Below are 21,367 nucleotides of genomic sequence, written 5' to 3' on the forward strand. Positions count from 1 at the left end.
TAAGGGATCACGTGGACATAGCGGCTGCGTCGGCTGCTTCGGGAGCGCCGAAGCGAGCTGAAAACGAAAGTTTAAATTTCCTGGTACGCTGCGGTCCTCATTTAGTGGCGAAATTTTCCCGCTTCGAGTGTCTCCTTTACAACGCTTGAAAGCACTACAATGGGTAGTGGCTTCCTTTGAAGGCGCGCAACATGGTAGGCTACTGCTCGGTGCCGCAATGCCGGACGTACGCAACGGAGCCCGGTGTCAGCCATATTCACACGTAGTCGGAGGTCAAGCTGTGTGAAGCTTGGCTCGCGAAACAAAACCGGCAAACAGTCATCGGCTATAACTCGGGTATGCAGCAAGCACAGTCGCGAGGAAGATTTCTGCTACGGCGCCGGGTCTGCGATCTTCGGAAAACGCGCACTGAGACGCTCGCCCGAGTCCGCCACCCGACTAATGTCATGACGGTTTGGTCGATGAAGTTGTCGATGCTATAGATAATGGCAAGTTCACTGGAGTGGAAAGGGAGCGTAAGAAGCACATTATAAAAAAGTATGACATAAGGTCATGTTTGTGTTATGGATTAATGCACTGGATTACAAAGAAGAAGCGGGAAATCGCACGCTGAGAACACCGATAAACATACAGTGCAACGCAACTCGAGAAATAATTTAGAAAAAAAAGATTGAATCGTCGCGACGGCACATCCCCGTAGGCGTCAAAGTTTCTACAATGAAATTATTTTTTAACAGCTCTGATAGCGCCCACGCAACAATGGTTGCTTGTATACTGTCAAATGCTCATATTCTGCGACCTAAAGCTCATGGCACGGTGCGAAAACGCGCACGCAGCGAAAGTGAAACAGTGCGCAGACAAGCATGCAGACGCGCAGTCGGTCGCTGCGAATCTGTGCGATCGCTGCATTGAGGCTTCGTTCTATTACGCTCCATTTACTTATACAAACACTATAACCACATACTTCACATAGTTTGCTCTCAGCGTTTATCTACCTTTCCCGCAAGAAACCGGTTCGGGAGTCTCCATCGCACCGACCGCGCGCAGTGACGTTCACTGTACGTATTCAGTAAAGAGATAGCGTCTGTAAACGATTCTGTGCTTGCAGTTTGCCCAAGATTATTATTTAGACAGGAAAAAAACTTCTCTCGTTTCGAACGTACTTACAGAAATGTCCGGGAGAGCTCGCGCGTGGCGTCTGTTACCTGAGGTATTTCCTGGCCCTGTATCGCCACTGTCTGTTCACTGTTTTCATTGAATACCATAACACCTGATTTTCTAACACTAAATTTCAAACCTAAATTGTTGCCTTCCTGTCCACAGATATTAGCCAGACGTTGCAAATCACTTTGCTTGTTAGCTAGCAACACAGTGTCGTCCGCATAAAATAAACCTGAAAGCTGCTGCTCTACTACTGTACTTGCCTGTTTGTATGAGAGATTAAAACCGACATAACTTCCTTCTAGCGCCCTCTCCATCCTCACCATGTACATCATAAACAGCAGTGGGGATAAAGGGCACCCCTGCCACAGTCCCTTGTTTATATCAACTTTCTCCTCGCTTCTCATCCCTTCCCATTCAACGCAAACGGTATTTTCTTGGTAAATTTCTCTCAAAATCTGTAGACAATCGCCATCTAAGCTTTCCCCTTCCAGAATATCCCACAAAATGTTGCGGTCGACGTTGTCATATAGGCTTCTGTAATGTCTAAAAAGGCCACATATAGCTGTCTGCTTTCTACTTTTGATATTTCAAGCTGAGTAAGAACAAATAAGTTATCATCTAAATGCCTACCTATTCTGAAGCTCTCCCAAAATGCCACTCTCTCCCCATGCTTGAAGCTTTAATTTCATTGTCTGCATTGCTAGCCTGTATATTACCGATGTAATGGTCAACGGTGAACGAGTGAATTCTATCTTTCTCCCCCTTGCCTTTATGAATTAGATTCGTTCTACTTTTTCGCCAACTGTCTGGTATTCGTCTATCTTCTAAAGTTTTTTCCATTGCTTTCACCAGAGCTTCCTTACTTTTTGGTCCTAGTTCATTAATCAGCTTAACGGGAACCTCGTCTAGACCCGTGGTTGTGCGCTTAGGAATTTTCTCTTCCGCTTTCTTCCATTGAAATTTGTGAGCACCGGCTCCTTTTCCACTTGGGTCTCTTTCATGCTCTTTCTTTCTTCAACTACAACCTCGTCATTGGCTTGGAAAGTTTCGGCTGTTATTTGTCGGATGTAATTTATTGCCGCTTCTCCTTCCAGTCTGTTTTCATCTTCGTCTAGGATATGTTGTTGTATTGGTGTTGACTTCCTGCCTAATAATTTTATGTGGTTCCAGAATATTCTAGGTGCGGCCTTCTTTTTCTCACGTATTTCTGACAAGCAACATTCACTTTCACCTTTTAATTTTACTTGCACCAGTATTTGAACCATAGACCTTTTCTCAGGCTATATTTCCCATTTCCTGGCTACTTCATCCTGCGACAACTGCGCCTTCTTTGCCTGCCTGTGCTCTTGGGATGCTCTCTGTCGTTCGGCGATCGCTTCTCGTATCTCCCTGTTCCACCAGCTTTTTGGTTTCTTTTTTCCTTTCCAACGAACATGTTGTTTCTCTTTCCGTATTTCTGTCGTTATTACACTTAGAAGCTCACTATATTCCCACTCTTTATTTGGCCATTTGCCAAGTTCTTCCTCGACTCTAGTGACTATATTTGTTATTTGGTCAGCATTCAAATTTGGACTGGCCTTTTTCACTCCTTGCTCTCTTTCCCAACTACATATCCCATTTTCAACATGATGCATTGATGGTCACTCCCAATGCTGCTATACCCTTCCTCATCAATGACAATTTCTCTCAACTTATCATTAATTCCTTCTGTCATCAGACATTAATTAATGGCCGATTGCCGGTTTCCCACTTCCCACGTGATTTGCCCTTCACACTTAGGCCCTGTATTCACGATAACGAGGTTATCTTGCTCACAAAGGTCTAGCTAGCACTGACTTCCCATTGTTGCTAGTATAGCCATGTAAATCCTGCATGTGGGCATTCATGTCACCTAATAGGATCGATAATTTCAGCACCATTCCCAAACCCTTGATATCAGCGCTTATGCATTCCACTAACTCTTTATTCTTCTCTGTGCAATTATTTCCGGTCCACAAATACGTAACGCCCAGCCAAGTTTCTTTTTTCCCACTCGTATCTGATAACCAAAGATGCTCTTGACATTTTGAATTTACTCTTTTCCATTTGGCTCCCTGATGGATGAGCATTCCGACTCCCCCTCCCTTTCTTTCCGACTTAGTTCTGTTGCACCCTTCCCAAACATAATTCTCAATCACTTGCGGCTCTTCTGAGTCTCAAAGGTGCGTTTCTGTCATTGCATACACTCCTATTTGTTCGCTATTTAACTGCTCCTCAGTCTCTGCCCACTTTTCCTTTCTTCTGCCGCCCTGCATGTTTATGTAGCCTATTGCATGGCGAGCTCTCTCTCTTGCTTTCCTCCTTTTTCTATTTTCGACAGCGATGCTCTTCTGAGGTTCCCCTAGGGGACCTTATTCATTACTACCTACTCTAGCCTCCTGAGCGCCCTGGGCCCCCTAAAAAAGCAACAGCGCGACCACCAAGTCGCCAGCCCACTTCTCGTGCCAGCCTGTAATCGAAGTGGATCCCGGCTCGTTTAAAACCTCCACACTTTCTCACTCCCCTGTTTACTTCGACAACCTTGAAGCCTTTCTCTCGGCTCATTTTCCATATCGCCTCATTAGCAGCCACTACGGCTCTTTGTATGTGACTGTCACGTACAGGCACCTCCGGCACCGTGCACACCACGATCTGCACCTGAGGGGATAGCTCGCGCAAGTCGTCCACCCCCTTCGCCAAACGCTGAGCTAGTCCTGTCCCTTTCCTGTTTAGGACGTCATTTAGCCCACCTGCTACTATGACAAGGTTGCGCACGTGGGCATTTTCCGCGAGCTTTTCTTTTGCTCGCTCCATGACAGACCCCAGTGTCCGCCCTGGAAATGTCCTTACCGCGACTCTTATCGCCTTTCACCCTCTCCACAATTGCTTCTGAGCACCCAGCCAGGTTTGAGTCGCCGGCGATAATCACCCTTTGACTCTCTCCTACCTCTCCCTGCTTCCCTTTTTCCTGTTTCGCGTGGTTCGTACTCGACAAGGGGCATTGTCCCCTGTGCCCCCGCTTTTTCCGTGTGGCAGCCTCAAGGTAGGTGCCACTCTTTCCACCTAACCCTTCACCCCGTTTCCCACATTCCACGTACTTTGCTAGCCCTCCCTCTCCTGTAACGTCGGGGGACTGAGTTCCATTGTCACGCACATTCTCGTTCACAATGGCGGCCCTGTTCAGCTTTTCCTCGGCTGCTTCAAGTCTTTTTTCAACTACCTTTCGTGCATCACGCTCCTTGTTTAGCTCATTTTTGAGCTGTTCCACCTGTTTAACAAGCTCTTCCTGGAAGGCCTCCATTTTCTGCAGCCTAGTATCATCATCACAATGTGTGCCAGTTGACTCGATTGCCTCTCCATTCTCATCCGTGCCCTCATCTGCGTTGGGGGACCTCCGCGCACTGCCTGCTTTCCTGGCTTTCTTGCCATGTATTGCACGGCTTTTTCTAATGCAAATACTATAATAATATAATAATGCAGAGCACGTGCCTTTTAGCAAAAACCGATACGCAAAGGATCCAAATACTCAAAATGTCGCAAAGCAACTCTCACCACTATTTCAAAAGCAATCAATGCTGCGGACACCCAAGATATGATACACTCTCACACGCGCTCAACCACGCGCCCACGCTCTCACTTTCCTACCAAAACACACACAGTAAAACCACTATAGCTATTAGTCTCAACTATTAGTCAACTATTAGTAGTCTATTAGTAGTCAACTCGAATATTAGTAGTCTCAACTTTTACTAATAGCTATTAGTCTCTCAAATAACTCAACGTCCCACCCGACTGCACGTGTCGAAGCACGTGGCGCGAAAGGGCGCTCTAACCATCCTGCAAAACCAAATGTACACGAAACACATCCACGAACACGAAATATGAGACAAAAAAAGGAAAAAAGAGAAAACCACCCAATTACTACTTAAAGGCAAAAAAAAAAAACCCGGCAAATCAAAAACAGAAGCAAGCTCAAAGCATGCACAAAAAACTTATGATTTCATCACCGCCACGGAGCCCCAAAAAGCACGTCCATTCACCACAATATCTCAAGCAACTAAACGTAATAAAAGCGACACTTCAAGCAATAAAAGCGACACCAACGGCCAACGGTTGAACGAGAGTGGGCGCAAGCGGCTCCCATAGGAGCCATATATTTGTGCAGGTCTGGAGTTCCAGTAGGTCATGAATCTGACTGGCCTTGTATAAGTCGCGAGTCGCTTTTTTCATCGCCACGATAGATTGCATTTTTTACAAGCACTGCTCCAGGAGGGCACATGTAACCGGCAAACGGAGGCCTCAGGAGATCACCTGAGATTATAATAAAGCAGGCGGTGCAGGATCTCCAGGGCACCCAAGGGGTAGTGGGGGGATCAAAGCTGGAAGCAGGGCAGCCTGTGGGTTAGTGCCGCGGAGGCCGAAGCGTGCCAGGGGGTGTTCGCATAAAAAATTGGATGTACGCTATCGCAGACTGCTTATAGGGCGCCTCCATGTAAAACGCGGTACATGGAGGCTCCCTAGGACAGCTGATCTCATACACCCTTGACACGCGGCGTCGGCGAGCCCCAACCCACGGACCAGTCCGGGTTTTAGTTTTGGTGTCCCTGTTGCCGCTTTGGTGTCGTGGAGGCGCCGCCAATAATGCTAAATAATAACACGTTACAGTTACTAAAAAAACCCGATTGAATAAATATAGTTACCTCCAGTTGCCAACTTGTGACACTAAGTTCAGCACTACTGCGACCTGCGATTTGTGCAACATTACTCAGAACTTTGCCTCTGAAGGTACGTCGTACAGACTTTCTCGCGCCTGCGGTGCTGGTGCTGAGTCAGTCATCATCACCGGCGGCCTTCCAGCCACTCGCGTTCAACCGCGGTTTTCAATATATGTGGCCCGGGCTCACACAGAAACATCTGTGATAGTATTTACAAGGTATATCGCCGTAAGGCGCGAGAAAGCTGTCTGTCCTACACAGCGGTCGCCAAATGGGCGTCAATGCCCGCTCCTTCACCTATTTTACCACGCCGGCAGCCACCGTCTGAGTGTAAACAAACTCGACCACACTCCACAAAGCCGGCACACCTAGGGACAAATGCCTACAACACGTGCTAAGAAACCTCCTCCATAGTGCCTAGGCAGAGTCGTATATTCAAGGAGCAAAAGCCCCCAGATTTGAGAAAAGACGAAGAAGACGCGTTCTTGATCAGGTGCTAATCCTGCTTCGCTCTGATTTTTCAATTAAATTTGTGCGTACCGACGCCCCCGTGGCAGGTACAATATCAAAAGCAATGACGGACGTTCCGCCCCCTCTGCCGCCAAGGTTGGGGGCTGGCCTCCAAGCTGCAAGTCCTGCACCCGACCACCTTAACGCAATTCTGCCAAGGTCATCGAGCTGCTCAGACGTCGACAACATGGATTTTGACGGTGCATACCGAGGTCACAAATCGTCGGTTGCAGAGGAAGCTTCGTAGGACATCAAATTTGAGTGAGCTTAACTACAATAAGCCGCCCTCACAGTAAGCGTACACAATCGCCTACATCCCCATCGCTGCTACAGGCAACCTCAATTCCCTCAATAGGCAAACTCTCACTGCCTATCTCAAGAGGCCGGCTCCAGGTCAAATCAGAGAGGTCCGAATTAATCCCAGAAGAAACATACTTACTGTTGATGTGACTACATGGACCGTCCTCGACACTTTGAAAGCTGTAACTCGGCTAGGAAATATACTTGTCCGCTCATTCATCATACATGGAGGCAGCACCACCGCCGGTGTTATCTACGATGTGGGTACAGATATTGATAATGACGATCTCCCAACGCTAATCTCCTCAACTGTCCATATCACAGACATGCACTGTTTTGGACGGTCGAGGTGCATAAAGCTCATTTTTGAGGGAGAGATCTTACCAACACATGTAAAAGTGGGTTATGACGTGAGACACCCTGTTCGTCCATACGTCCCTAGGCCCTTGCAGTGCCGTAAATGCCAGAAAATCGGTCATGTAAGTACTGTGTGCGTGAACAAGATGACATGTCCCCGCTGTGGTGGTGATCACGATGAGTTGACATTTGCTGGCTCTGACTTGAAGTGCCCTAACTGCAATGGGCCGCACGAGGCAACGTCGGACTGTAGAAAATTAAAGACTGGAATGTCCGTGCTAAGGAAAATGGTATGAGATCGATCTACACACAGAGAAGCGGCTACCAAGGTCCACCGCTGCCAGGGGCACTCACGTAATCGCAGAAGGAGATCTGCATCGACAACAGGACAACCTGTACTCCATGAAAAGTCGTCGCGCGCTCCTGCTATTCCTCAAATGCCAGAGCCACTTTTAACCACGTCTGCTCTTCTGAACACCAATGACACTACTATATGGCCTTCCCTGCCATCTCGGAGTACAGAAGTGCAGCCGGAACACCAGTGTGAACATGAACCTTCATCGTCGGATGGGCAAATCAAGGCAATGCTTGCACAGTTGATTCGTTCCTTGCGAATGCTGCTCATAGGAGTTAAGATGCCCTTTGCCAAGGCTGCGGTGCGAATTCTTGATGCACTAGAACCAGTGCTTGCTGCTGTATAAAAGCTAGCAAACGCCATGGCATCATGAACTTCAAGGTTGTCACTACAGGAAAGAAGCGGTTCCGTAATATTCCAGTGGATCGCACGAGGTCTACGGGGTTGCGTGGGAGATTTTAAACAGAGTGTGCTCAAGCATTGATTTCCAGTTATCGTAATATGCGAGCCGAATATGACATCGCCGTTTAGACTCTCTGGATACGAACAATTCACGTTTGGGACAAGTGGAAATCTTAGCAAAGTTTTACTATGTGTGCGATGTGACCTCACGTATTCGCTAAACCAAGTTCCAATGCATAACAGCAACGAGTACGTCTGTATGACACTGAAGCTAAAGCGCCAGATAATCTCTATTATCGGTGGCTATATTTCTCCCAGCGGAAGATTTGACTCTGGACACCTGAAACTTGTTCTTGACTGCTGCCAAGGACCTCATATTATTGTAGGTGATTTCAATGCGCACGACCATCTTTGGGTTAGTAGAATCGTAAATCTTCGAGGAAGACAACTTCTTAACTTCACAAGCAGCAATGGTCTTGACATCTTGTACGGCGGCTCACCAACATTTCTTCGTGGCACAATGTACAGCAGCTTTCTCGATTTAGCTATCGCTTCACGATGCCTTTCGTCTTCTGCTGCCTGGTGCACAGATGCTGAAACGTATGGCAGTGATCACCTACCTACTTATGTACAACTGAGATGGTTTACAAAACTCCCACGTTCTCATATGCGACGCACTGACTGGGATGCTTTTCAGAACAAGCTGGAAGAATCCTGAAACTGTATAATTTCACCGAAAGAGATTGAAGAGCGCATTACAGCAGCAATGCACGCAACAACACACATCATCCCAACGGCAAATTCAAGGACATCCGTTGACGTTATATATGAAGAGCTGTGGGCACTCTGACTTCGCGCCAAGAGGAAATACAGGCGAACTAAATTGATATCATACTTGAGGACGTCATGCCGTGTGCAAAAGAAAATTCAAAGATACTTAGACAAGCTCGACAGACAACGTTGGAGGTCCTTTTGCACCAGCCTGGACCCAAGAAAATCGTTGTCCACAATATGGCATGTTGTACGAGCACTACCATCTTCTCCACAACAACTACGTCCCTTCCGAGCTTTTGCTATCATCCAGATGCGCAGTGAGAAGGAAATCGCGGAAGATTTCTGCATACACCTCTCCGGATCTACAACATCGGTAGCTTCAGTGCTCAGGTGTGCTCCTCCAACAATGGACGATCGTCTCGACCTCCCATTCACGCTGCAAGAGCTACGTGCAGCGATTTCCTCTTCAAGACACTCGAGTGCACCTGGGCCTGATGGCATTACCTATTATACCTTGCGCCATCTGGGCCCTCGAGCGACTGAAGAGCTTCTGGCTTTATACAATCTTTCTTGGTCCTCGGGCACTGTGCCTGCACACTGGAAGACAAGCAAAATAGTGGCATTATTGAAACCAGGCAAGACACCCTATGCTATGCTTTCCTACAGACCTGTGGTGCTTGCCAGTTGCATAGGTAAAACCATGGAACGCATAGTTTTGACGTGCCTGGAGTGGTTTTTGGAGAAGCGTAGTATATATCCAGACGCAATGACAGGTTTCCGAAAAAATAGGTCATCAATCGACAGCGTCATTGACCTAGTAACAACTGTTGAACATCAGAAACGTAGCCATTGATTAACGGCTGCTATCTTTCTTGATACCAAGGGTGCTTTTGACAATGTTCTACATGATGCAATGTTAAATGCCCTAGAAGAATGTGGCATCGGTGGACGTATGCATCAGTGGATAGCCAGCTATCTTCAAGAGAGAACGATATTCATGACAACTCCAGACGGTGAAACAAAGAACCACCCCGTCTATCATGGAGTGCCTCAAGATGTATTGAGCCCGACTTTATTTAATATTGTTCTCATTCGACTTGTCAAAGAACACGCTGGCACACTCTCGGTCTCTGTGTACGCAGATGACATCTGTACATGGACCACGAGCTTAATGCGCTTGCAAGTGCAAATTAAGCTGCAGTTTGCGGTGTCAATAACGTCGACTTACCTTAACAGTCGCGGCCTGCAGCTCTCACCGGAAAAAAGTGTAACCATGGCATTTACACGGAAGTCAATGGCCTGGTACCCTGTTATGATTGATGGGAAGATTATACCTTCGGTAATCCACTACAAGTTTCTCGGAGTCATCATCGACCGTGACTTATCTTGGTTGAAGCACCTCTCTGGATTAAGAAAAAAGCTGGACAGCTTTACTCAGATCATTGGACATATGTCTGGAAAATCATGGGGGCCATCCAAAGCATCTCTTCTGCAGCTCTACCAGGCACTTTTTGTTGGCTACTTCCGCTACGGTGCACCTGTACTTTCTCGGGATAGTACAACTGCTGTACGCACACTTGAAAGTGCTCGGGCTCACGCACTGAGAATTTGCCTAGGAATACCATGATGTGCATCTACTTGGGGCACTCTTGCAGAGGCACGTGCGTGCCCAGCTAGAGTTTATCTGCAACATGAGCCATTGCAAGTACATCTAAGACTACTGACTAGACACAGGAATCATCCACTCACGAACGTCACGAGCATACGGCCTGTCGCCGCCTACTCAGAAGCCGTCTTGTCACAGCAAGACTTATTGCCGTCATACTTCGAACCGTGTGACATGCCCAAAGTTCCACTCTGGACGATGGCAAAGCCAACGGTGAGGCTCTCGATCCCTGGAATAACGAAGAAGTCGAAAATGCCACTTGCTGGGCTCAGGCATTTCGGGTTATCATACATTGCTTACATGTATGGATATTTCAAACATGTTTTTACAGATGGTTATGTGACACAGACCTCTTACGCGGCGGCCTACACGGTACCAGGAATGAGGATCGCACAACGGTTCAAGATAGGACACAGCACGTCGTCTACAGCAGCTGAGTTGACCGGAGTTCGAAAAGCAAGTCGCTGCGTACTGCAACAAAGCCTTGAGAAGTGGACAGTGTTCTGTGACTCAAAACCAGCACTGCAACTCATCAGCAATTATATGAATGACAGAACCGCATATAGTCCTCTGGTTTATGACATCATGTCTCTACTTGCTGAGGCGTCTCATTCTGGGCATACCATCGTGCTGCAGTGGATTCTTGGCCATTGTGGAATAGTTGGAAATGAACAGGTTGTCACGGAAGCAAAAAAGACGCACACTGACGGAACCATTATAAAAATTCATTTTTCCTGGTATGACATTAACGCCTTGCTCCATAACTCCATCAAAACTTCTATGGCGTGACATTGGGACAACCCCGAACATCGGCGAGAACGCCACCATAGACTTGACGCTGGTTTACAATTCTGGCTTCCACTTAGGTTGTGGAGAGGCCAGGAAACACTCATTCATCGATTACGGCTGGGTGTGGCATACACCCACCGATACATTCACAAAATTGGACAAGCACGAGGCCCTGACCGTAGCGTCTGTCACACTCCCGAGACAATAGCTCATGTACTTTGCGTGTGCTCTCAATATGCGGCCGAACGAAGAACACTCAAATCTACTGTTGTCTGCTTGGACTCTCGCCCCTTTTCGGGAGAAAAGCTTTTGGGCGCGTGGAGGAGTGTTGACTGCGCCCAACGTGCCATAATATCACTTTTGAACTTTTCTAAGTGAGACGGGTTTAGACAATCGCCTCTAGAACCTGTGAGACGTGCAGTCAGTGCGAAATGTGTTTGCGCTACAGCTTTTTGTGACAAGATTACTCTTGCGTGTATTGCATCTATAGTGCGCATCCGCATATTGGACAACGTGTATATAGTATCTCATTGTACCATAACATAATCACTCGCCACCTACCTTTCCTTGTATTTCCCATTTCCCCTTTCCCAAGTGAGGAGTGGCAGGCTAGAGACACGCTCTCCAAGCCGACCTCTCCTCCTTTCTCTTCATTAAAGTCTACTCCTCCTCCTCCACAGATTTTCTCTCTCGCGCCTGCGCACAAACGGCTGGCGATCCCTCAAGTGAACGTCTCGTACTCTATGCTACTAGTATAGAGGCTACCCTTCTAGCCCCTATACTAGACACCATACCTATACTACTAGGCACTATTGGCCTCGAGCTCCACCACTGGAAAAGCTGGCGCCACCGTCGGTGTGACGTGCTAGGAGGGATCACGTGGACATAGCGGCCGCGTCGGCTGCTTCGGGCGCGCCGAAGCGAGCTGTAAACGAGTTTAAATTCCCTCGTACGGTGCGGTCCTCATTTAGTGACGAGATTTTCCCGCTTCGAGTGTCTACTTTACAACGCTTGAAAGCACTACAATAGGTAGTGGCTGCCTTTGAAGGCGCGCAACATGGTAGGCTATTGCTCGGTGCCGCAGGGCCGGACGCACGCAACGGAGGCCGGTGTCAGCCTTATTCACACGTAGCCGCATGACAAGAAGCTGCCTGAAGCTTGGCTCGCGAAACATAACACCGGCAAACAGTCATCGGCTACAACTCGGGTATGCAGCAAGCACAGACGCGAGGAAGATTTCTGCTACGGCGCCCGGTCTGCGATGTTCTGAAAACGCGCACTGAGTCGCTCGCCCGAGTCCGCTGCCCTACTAATGTCATGACGGTTTGGTCTATGAACTTGTCGATGCTATAGATACTGGCAAGTTCAGTGGAGTGGAAAGGCAGCGGTAAGAAGCACATTAAAAAAAAAAGCATGGTATATGGTCATGTTTGTGTTATGAATTAATGCACTGGATTACAAAAAAGGAGCAGCGGGAAATTGCACGCTGAGAACACCGATAAACATACAGTGCGACGCAACTCAAGAAATAATATTGAAAGGTCAAAGAATTTAGAAGAAAAAAAAAAGATTGAATCGTCGCGACGGCATATCACAGTCCCCGTAGGCGTCGAAGTCTCTACAATGAAATTATTTTTGAACAGCTCTGATAGTGCCCCCGCAACAATGGTTGCTTGTTTGCTGTTAAATGCTCATATTCTGCGGCCTAAAGCTCATGGCACGGTGCGAAAACGCGCGCGCGGAGAAAGCGAAACAGTGCGCGGACAAGCATGCAGACGCGCAGTCGGTCGCTGCGAATCTGCGCGATCGCTGCATTGAGGCTTCGTTCTATTACGCTCCATTTAGTTTAGCTTGCTCTCAGCGTTTGCCTACCTTTCACGCAAGAAGCCGGTTCGGGAGACTCCGTCGCGGCGACCGCACGCAGTGGCGTTCACTGTACGTATTCGTTAAAGAGATAGCGTCTGTAAACGATTGTGTGCTTTCAGATAATTTTGCCCAACATTATTATTTAGACAGTAACAAAATTCTCTCGTTTCGAAAGTACTCACAGAAATGTCTGGGAAAGCTCGCGCGTGGTGTTTTCACTGAGCGCTGACAGCAAAACCTACGAGGATCGCGCCGCGTGATCCCTCATACTATGCCAGCGAGGCGCTTCCGATAGATGGCGACTCCGTAACTCCTCGCCAACGTTTATAGATACTTTTCTATAAACGTTGCTCCTCGCCGCCAATATCTATGCTACGGTGGCTACATGGGTGGCTAGAACGATTGTCGAAAACCGACGCGCTGCTGATCACAATTAAATGTGTTTCGCGTACTGTTTAGGGCAGTGCGTAATATGAAACACGTTTACGAGTCGTTTTGAATAGTTTTGTATGCGAATGCTCCGTAAATACGCCTGCGCACTTTGTTTTTGTAGCACCGCCGGCATTGCCTCTGAAACCGAAACTGCCGCACTTGCCCGACGACAGCGTCGCTGTGCGGGCGAAATAATTACTTTGACAAAAAAAAAAGGAAAGAAAAAAAGAAAGGGGGCCGGCGTCGTCTGGTTCCTTTCCGAATCTGCGAGACGTAGCTTATCATTTGCACGAGAAGCCGACGAAGCTTCTACTCATCGTGTAGATTGTGCAGTGGTACGAGTAGGAGTCACATTTTTAGGTTATAATGGCAGCTATTCGGTGCATCCTGCGGACTGCGCTTCAGCATTCCCTCTACTTGAAACACAGTGTCCTCAAACCCTTGCAGCCATGTGCTGTTTCGTCCCGGTGCTTCAGTTTGAGTCCATCATCAAAAGCCGGTACGTCTTTAACGAAAGAAAAAAAAATTCCTTCTGTATCGCGTACTCTCTACTCTCATGCACTTGACATCACGAATTGCATTTTAGTCGTTGATGCTCGCACGTCGTAGAAATGCGCGGTCGCGATGTATAGATCCGGTTACGCTGCGGCAGTGCCGCGGTAAATACGAATACGTTGGTTCGTTTGATTAGTCTAGCTGCCGTGATCACTTCTTTTATTCCTCTGTTAAGCAAGAATAAATGTTCGCGGGTAACGATGCTAGAGAACACTTGATAAACCGGCGTGGCGTGCCCTTGAAGTCGCAATGGTGTGATACTACACAAGCTTTTATCAGTGCGCGCCTCTTCGCGAAACCGTTTATCTTTGCGGGTGAAGCGAACTCGTAGTGAAGAATGCCGTGTCGATGACTCGGCAGTTTTTGTTTGTTCCCCCCTCCCCCCCCCTTTTTTTATAAATAGGAATAAACTTCGCAAAGGTTTGTCATAAAAATGTTTTTCTTTTTTTATTGTTCTAGTTGGGTGAAGCTTTAAACTCTCAGCCAAGCTTGTATGTACGCGGCGTATAGTGATCGAAAGCGTTGCTGACTATCGTAAAGTTTGCTACACGTCGTGTTAGTTTTGCAGGAAGGCGAGCGCAGATCTTTGTGTGTGTGGCCGGAATATGTACTTTTAGAAGAAAAATATCGCTCGTCGCGCAAACTTAGGCGATATGCTAAGTTACACTTTGTACACTTATACTTTTCTTCATGTTCGCTATTTTCACAGAGCGAAGGTTTTCAGAGAAACACGAGTGGGTCATAATGGATGGAGATATTGGTACAGTCGGCATCTCGCAGCATGCACAGGTATATATGCTCATTAACCGATATCAATTTTACCAAAGTTTACTGACTGATTTGGTCGTAGCTTGCAGTCATTTGCGCATCACTTGATGGCTGTGGGATAGGTGCATGTGACCATGCAGAGAAACATCAAGGACATTGAGAGGGTCAATGCATGCTAGCTGAATAGACATCCTCCTCCCTAATTAATATATTATTATGCAGCACAGACCAGCCAAACCTCATATTTCATTTCCTCCCCTGCCCCAACCATCACTTGAGACTATTTGAGAGAATGCTGCTTCAATGATTTGGACAAAAAATGTGCTGCCCCCCCCCCCCCCCCCGGCTCCCTCCTTTCCTCGCATACAAATAATGTAAAAAACACTTAAGCATAAGAAAAAAAAAGTTTGTCCTTTCCTTTGATTAGGTTACCCCTACTGCCGATGTTCCAAGGATATCATAATGTAGTGTTTGTGGAGGCAGGAAATGGCTTTGATGCTTTTTGTTGGTGGCTATTGATGCTATCCTGAAGCAGATGCACAATTCTGTTTTTTTCTTACAATAAAATATCAAAGCTTATGTTTTGGTGTGCTTGTTCCCTGGCATACTATGATATTTCTTTTTTGTGAACTATGGCTAAACCTATCATTCATCTGGAGTGGCTTGATGAATGTAGCAACACAACTTTTGTGCTTTACTGAAATTAAGCATAGCCTCATGTCACTGCTTTGTATCAGAGCTTGATGCTGGTCTGTTTCTGTGCTGTGACAAATTCCAGCAAAGCAGCTCTGCAGCCACAAGCACAAGTGCTGTAATTGACTAACTGCCAATGACATAGCCTTCATGCAGGGCATGTTTTGTCAGGCTGCTGGTGCTCTTGCTTTTCAGAAGAAATTTGGCTTCACTGAAGTTTGGCTTTTTTCTTGCAGGAAGCACTTGGTGATGTAGTCTATGTTCAGCCACCAGATATTGGCATGGAACTTGCACAACATGGTTTGTGGTTTCAATTAAGTGCTGTTTTATTCTGCCCATTATTCAGCAGCATTACATGTGCAGTTTGCAGGAATGGCTCCATTGCTGCCGTGACGCTTTGATGAATGTAGAATAGAAATTGAACTCTGCTATTCCCAAGGCAGCAAAGGCATTACTGAACTAATTTACTTTCTCAAAGTGTGTCAGAAAAATTGTAATATACGACTTACACAAAACCTACAGACATGATAGTGTCAAATCGTAATTTGAATATACAAGAGGACATATTTCTGTTATGCGGAAGCAACACAAGCCCCTTTTCCAGTGCTTCTGCCATTCGTAGAGCGGCACGCCCAGTTCCTTGCAACACCTGTATATGGTGCACGCCTCCGTGGCCCATGCAAGAGGCTGCGTTTTTACCCAAAAGCTCACCTTCGTGCATAGTGTTCACCGATAGCATTTCCCAGCAAACATTGCAGTTACACAAGCTGCAGTTGCCGGGAAGCCTGAGAAGCAGTTGGGAATCTTTGAATGCTATCATGTTCCGCTCTTAAAGGTGAAGCTTAAGTGGCCTCCAAATTTTGTTCTCAGAGATAAAGGAAGAAAGGGTTGTATATGTTAATGATTGTTGCTGCTGTCGCCTTTGCACTAGCAGATAAGTAGAACATGGCTATAGACAAGGTCATTGCGATCACAGATCTTCATGCTGTAGTTGACTTAACTCTTATGAGATGGTGCCACCAACACTGTTGTGCATGCCTGTCTTCGGTATATTAGTAAACAACTGTTATATATTTACAGGCAAGATAAAACTTCATAATGAGTTTCTCTCATATGACACAATGGGAACGCATTTGCCATAAAATCCCTTTGAAAAAACCTGAATTGCCACTGGGCCAGATGCTATGTGATGTGAAGAGTGCACTTTGTGTAAACAGTGTAAATCGTTGGACAGCACCCCTAGTGTATTGCACACTGCTGAAACCTCTATGTACTTTTTAAAAGTGTAAAACATTATTAATAGTAGTGGCCACATGTGTAGTATTACCATGTACAGTATGATCTCCATGCCCAACCAACCAAACGAACAGCAGAAACCTATGTGTCACATGCCTATTACCTCACACCCGCTGCTGGAAATCGTTGGTATGGGACACCAAGTTCGGCACAGAAACTTGTTTCTGGAACCAACTATTAAGTACTCTAGTCTTGGAGGTCTTATAGTAAGCAAACATTGAATAAAAACATCATATGGAAGTTGCATCACAGGGCACCTTTAACCTTTGGTGGATATAACAAGAGAAGGCACCGCTCTGTCTAAAGCATTAAGAGTGTGTTCTTGATATGATTAGTCGCGGTAATGCTGGCTCGAGTAACAGACAGGAATCGTAATGAATCGTCTTTCACACCCTGTCGTCGGCTGAAGGAGTTGCCAGTGTACAGTCAATGACCGACTTTCCGGATGCCCGATAATTTGGACGGCTTCTCAGCACCACCACATACCCCATAGAGTCAATGCATCAGAACGTCTGAAATTTCAGACACAAGAACCCTTTGCCGTCCGATTTTCCGGACTTTTTGCCCTGACTGCGGTTCCGAAACGGCATTAATCAAAGCCACCACCGCTGCCATTTTGATTACTTCGCCGCGTCGAACCGACACTCTCGCACGCAGATTAGCTGGCAGCCGTAGTCACCACTGCGGCAACGCTAGACCTAGCTGCTTCAACGTTCGCTATTAAGCTTCTTGCCGTTGGGTGCCATGTTTTTCATTGAAAGAATTCGCTGCTGTCAGCAATGGCACCGACTGCCTTTGTGGTCCTCGTGATTGGCTTAGAAGCTTGGAAAGCACGGTGCGTTGCATCATGCCGGATCCCGAAAGTCAGCTTTCGGGAAAGGCAGCCCTAGGAAGTTTGAAATATCAGGCGTGGACTATGCAACTGACCAAGAAGATGCTTCAAATGATCTGTGAGGAGAGTGAGTGGCGGAAGGAGGACAAGAAAAGAAAGGACCTACGCATTGAGGAATGAACGGGAAAGAAAGCGTGCTGCTGCCGTTTTGAAGGAGCTTTAGCTCAAAAAACAAAGTGTTGGCCGATGCCGAGATGCAGACGTCCCCCCTCATCCAAACCCAAATAAACTCTTTAAAGCAGTGAAACACAACACTGAGGCATCATGCGCGGGCTCAGAGTATGTCAAGACAGTTGAGGTTGACTTACGAGCTGTTGAGAGAGAACCTCGATTGTGGCAAAGTTCAGGCCTCGTATTACTGAGCTTGCTATCAGATGATAGAAATAGCTCATATTCGAAAATATTTGCTTCTGTGTGCATCTCCTTTTTATTCGTATTTGAGAATGTTTGTCTTGATTTGCAATTTTTTTCGAAGACATTTTTTTTGCTGTGCATTTTACTAACCCCTCCCGTCTATTCTCTTTTTGAATAACAAAGACTACTCCTTAGTATTTAAACTGGAATTATTAAGTCGTTATTTAAAAAGAAATTTCATATGCTTACTAGAGAGTGACAGCACTGGGCGACATGGTTTCAGCTTGTCTTGACATAAAACATAGTTCTGCATCACTCAGGGAGTCTTGCAAAGGCACTTGGGGAAAACCTGGAAAACTCAGGGAATTTATAAATGTCAACTTGGTAGACACCCTGAATTACCAGCCCCTACAGCTTTGGTAGAATTGCTTTGGTAAAATAACTAATTCAGCCAAAGTAAACTTATGTTGCAGTTGGCCTTTAAAGGACACTGACACACCTTAATGTAGTCATGGAAAAGGATACCTCTTGAAAAAGACAATTTGTTTTTTATTAAGTAGGCAGTTTGTTATGCCTCCCAAAGTATGCTCATGTGTTAATGTACATGCTTTTTAGAGCTTGCAGGCTATTCAGTTAGCTTTCTCTTATGGTTGAGTGAGGAATGCTACATGATCATGACAACCACTGTTTGGTGCATTCCAGTACTACTCCTATATACATGTGGTATAATAATGTCTTAAGCTTATCTCAATCTTTCTTGCAGATGAATGTGGTGCCATTGAGAGTGTTAAGGCTGCCAGCGAGATATATACACCTGTTTCAGGGAAAGTCACAGAGGTCAACAAAGCACTTGAGGACAAACCAGCACTTGTAAATAGCGACTGTTATAATGAAGGTGGGAAGCTGCGCATGTTGACCTGTTTACAAGTTTTCAAAATGTTGGGATAAAGGAACGGAGGCTGCCTAATTCAAATCTTTCAACATAGCTTAGGAAGCATCTCAAAAGCACTTGTTATTGTGGCAAAGTAGCTTGCTACAATAGTAGTGACTATATATTGTTACGGTGCATTTGGACTGGACTTCACCTGGTGGGAAAAGTTTTGCATTTATCTTGGGAGGTCTCGGAACTATAACCCCTAAGTGAGAACCAGCCTACATAGGCTTTATGAATGATTGTCTGCTGCCACCAAAATGCCCTGTAACATTAGTAGAAGAGCCAGTAAAGTGATGCATAAACATAGATTTACGGTTGAATTCTGCAGCCACTGGTGTAAAGAGCTGAGCTCTTGTGTGAAACTGTGAGGGCTGTTTGGCATGCTTTTTGCAGGCTTTCAGGCCTGTGTCTATGACATGCAGAAAGATTAATTTGGTAGTCTACGCTCTACAGCATGTGAACAGTATGTTCTCACACATGATAGTGTTATAAACAAGTGCCTCTGGGTTCTGGCCAGTGTCGAGCTGGCACATTTGTGCCTGTCAACTAGTAAACGGTCAGCCTTTTAAAACCACTTGTCATGCATTCGCACACTGCAACACCAAGTTTTATCTTTTTTGTACTACTGTGTTTGTTCCACTGCTTCATGGCTTATGTGACAATTGGGGGTGGTCATACTCCTGGCAGAACAATGTGAATTATTTATTTGCTGTATGTGGTAAACCATCTAGGTGAAAACCTCACACAGTTGTCTTTAATTACAGGGTGGATATTCAAACTGAAGGTGAAGAATACTGATGAATTGAAGTCCCTCATGGATGAGGAGGCCTACCAGGAATTTCTAAAATCTAGTGCGTGAAATAGTGGGTTGCCCTTGTAAATTGATGCTGTAATTTTGTACGAAGAAAAAATGTTTTGAAGACTTGTTTATTCGTCCACAAATTTTTCATGCATGATGTGGTACATGAGATGTATCAGGATCCCACAGGCCATTAGGTTAAATAAATAACAGCTGAAAAGCCCACCAAGGTTCTATCTGTTGTCTTTTATTCATCCAGATGGATTTTGAACCACAACCAAGCAATAGTTCTTATCTGAAAAGTAATAAAAAAAGCACAGATTAGAAAATTTGTTGTTTTTGTTTAAGCTTGCAAGGTCCTGTGAAAAATAGTGTGTGTCCAAATTTCACAGAACTCCACTCCAGTTCAGCAGAGCCAAGTCAAACATTAATCAAATCAAACGAGCTTGCTGCCTAAATGGTAGTTTTTTTCGCTGATACATGTGCACTACTGCACTAACTCAAACTTCAGCACCCATTTTTCTCCATATCTCAGCCTCTTTATCGAGGGAAGGGTGCTTTGAACTACCTTTACAGTAAGCATTGTTTCCCCTGAAATACTAGGTATAAAGACAAACAAGTGCTTGAATTGCAACATGCTTCATTTTAAATTAAAAATTTCGAGGACACTTAAGCTTTGCCTTCAAGAGTGGAACGCAATAGCATTTCAATATCTCAGACTGCTTCTCATGCTTCCCGGCAACTGCAGCATATGTAACCGTAATGTTTAATGGTACCACGTTAATACAGTAGCATACCATTTAATGCAAAATTAAGCATGTTGCAGTTCACATCCCGATTGTTAAGTGCTCCCACATGTTCACAACACTCAAAAATGTTATTACCTGGTGATATCATAATTTCATGCTTCTTGGTCCGCATCCTGAGGAATGTCAAGTCGTTTCCAGGTTCTAGGTCCCGCAGAGTGCTTCGTGCCTGTTCACACAGTCGTGTGACAAGGGTAGCGTATTGCATAGTCGTTACATTGTCAAATGACGTTTTGATAGGTGCTCCTGGAAGAAGCAATTTAAAATCAATGCTTTTTGCAGCACCACATAATGCACAGCAGCGAGTCAATAAAGCGAACAATGCAATGCACCAGGATGGCATTGTTGACAGGATCAATTTGTTATGCCCAGTCTTCCTTCCCTGCATGCCCTGCTTAATAAGGAGGATTTTTTGATGTATTCTGATACAATTACTTATGTTGGCTTGAATGCTACACATGGTGCATTCACAATTCAAGACTATTCCACAAAATTCGTTTTCTACCTCTCGTGCATGAGGAAGCTTCAAGAATGAGTGAGTGCTTTCAAATGTCATCAACAGGTTGTGGATTCAAATAATACAAGTGGGAAATCTGCTCACTGGTAAAAAAAGAAATTGATACAGCAATAATATGATCTGAAGTTTGTGACCTACCAGGAATGATCTCTCCAAGGAAGCTTAGTACGTTTAGATGGAGAAATTGTTTATTCATAAATTTGAGTGCATTATTACTAGTGCAGTGCCAGAGGTAAACACATTTCCGACAGCAAACACACCCCTGATGTGCAGATTTATAATTTTGAACATCGGTTAATGATCTGCACTGTATCAATGGCTACAGTAGAATCAGCACATTTGATTATCAGTTTTTCATTTTAGTAGCTCCCTTGGATGACACTGTTCGTCACTGTCTAAATTATG

The 21,367-nt window shown here is 45.7% G+C and overlaps 2 protein-coding genes across 2 annotated transcripts in view; one reads left to right on the forward strand and one right to left on the reverse strand.

Moving 5' to 3' along the window:
- Positions 1–13,562: 13,562 nt before the first annotated feature.
- Positions 13,563–19,864, forward strand: ppl (glycine cleavage system H protein, mitochondrial). Its single transcript, XM_070530617.1, has 5 exons — positions 13,563–13,847; positions 14,613–14,692; positions 15,601–15,664; positions 18,670–18,801; positions 19,605–19,864. Exons 1-5 carry the CDS (start codon positions 13,715–13,717, stop codon positions 19,697–19,699), a joined length of 504 nt encoding a protein of 167 aa, XP_070386718.1. The 5' UTR covers positions 13,563–13,714; the 3' UTR covers positions 19,700–19,864.
- Positions 19,749–21,367, reverse strand: part of LOC139054091 (dynein light chain roadblock-type 2-like) — a 5,292-nt gene continuing 3,673 nt past the window's right edge. The window contains exons 3-4 of the mRNA XM_070530618.1: positions 20,524–20,691; positions 19,749–19,934 (exon numbers count right to left, since the gene is read on the reverse strand). Coding sequence (XP_070386719.1) covers positions 19,891–19,934; positions 20,524–20,691 — 212 coding nt within the window. The 3' untranslated portion in view covers positions 19,749–19,890. The remainder of the gene's footprint in view (positions 19,935–20,523; positions 20,692–21,367) is intronic.

This window comes from Dermacentor albipictus, chromosome 1 (assembly GCF_038994185.2).
Source record: "Dermacentor albipictus isolate Rhodes 1998 colony chromosome 1, USDA_Dalb.pri_finalv2, whole genome shotgun sequence".
Classification (NCBI taxonomy): domain Eukaryota; kingdom Metazoa; phylum Arthropoda; class Arachnida; order Ixodida; family Ixodidae; genus Dermacentor; species Dermacentor albipictus.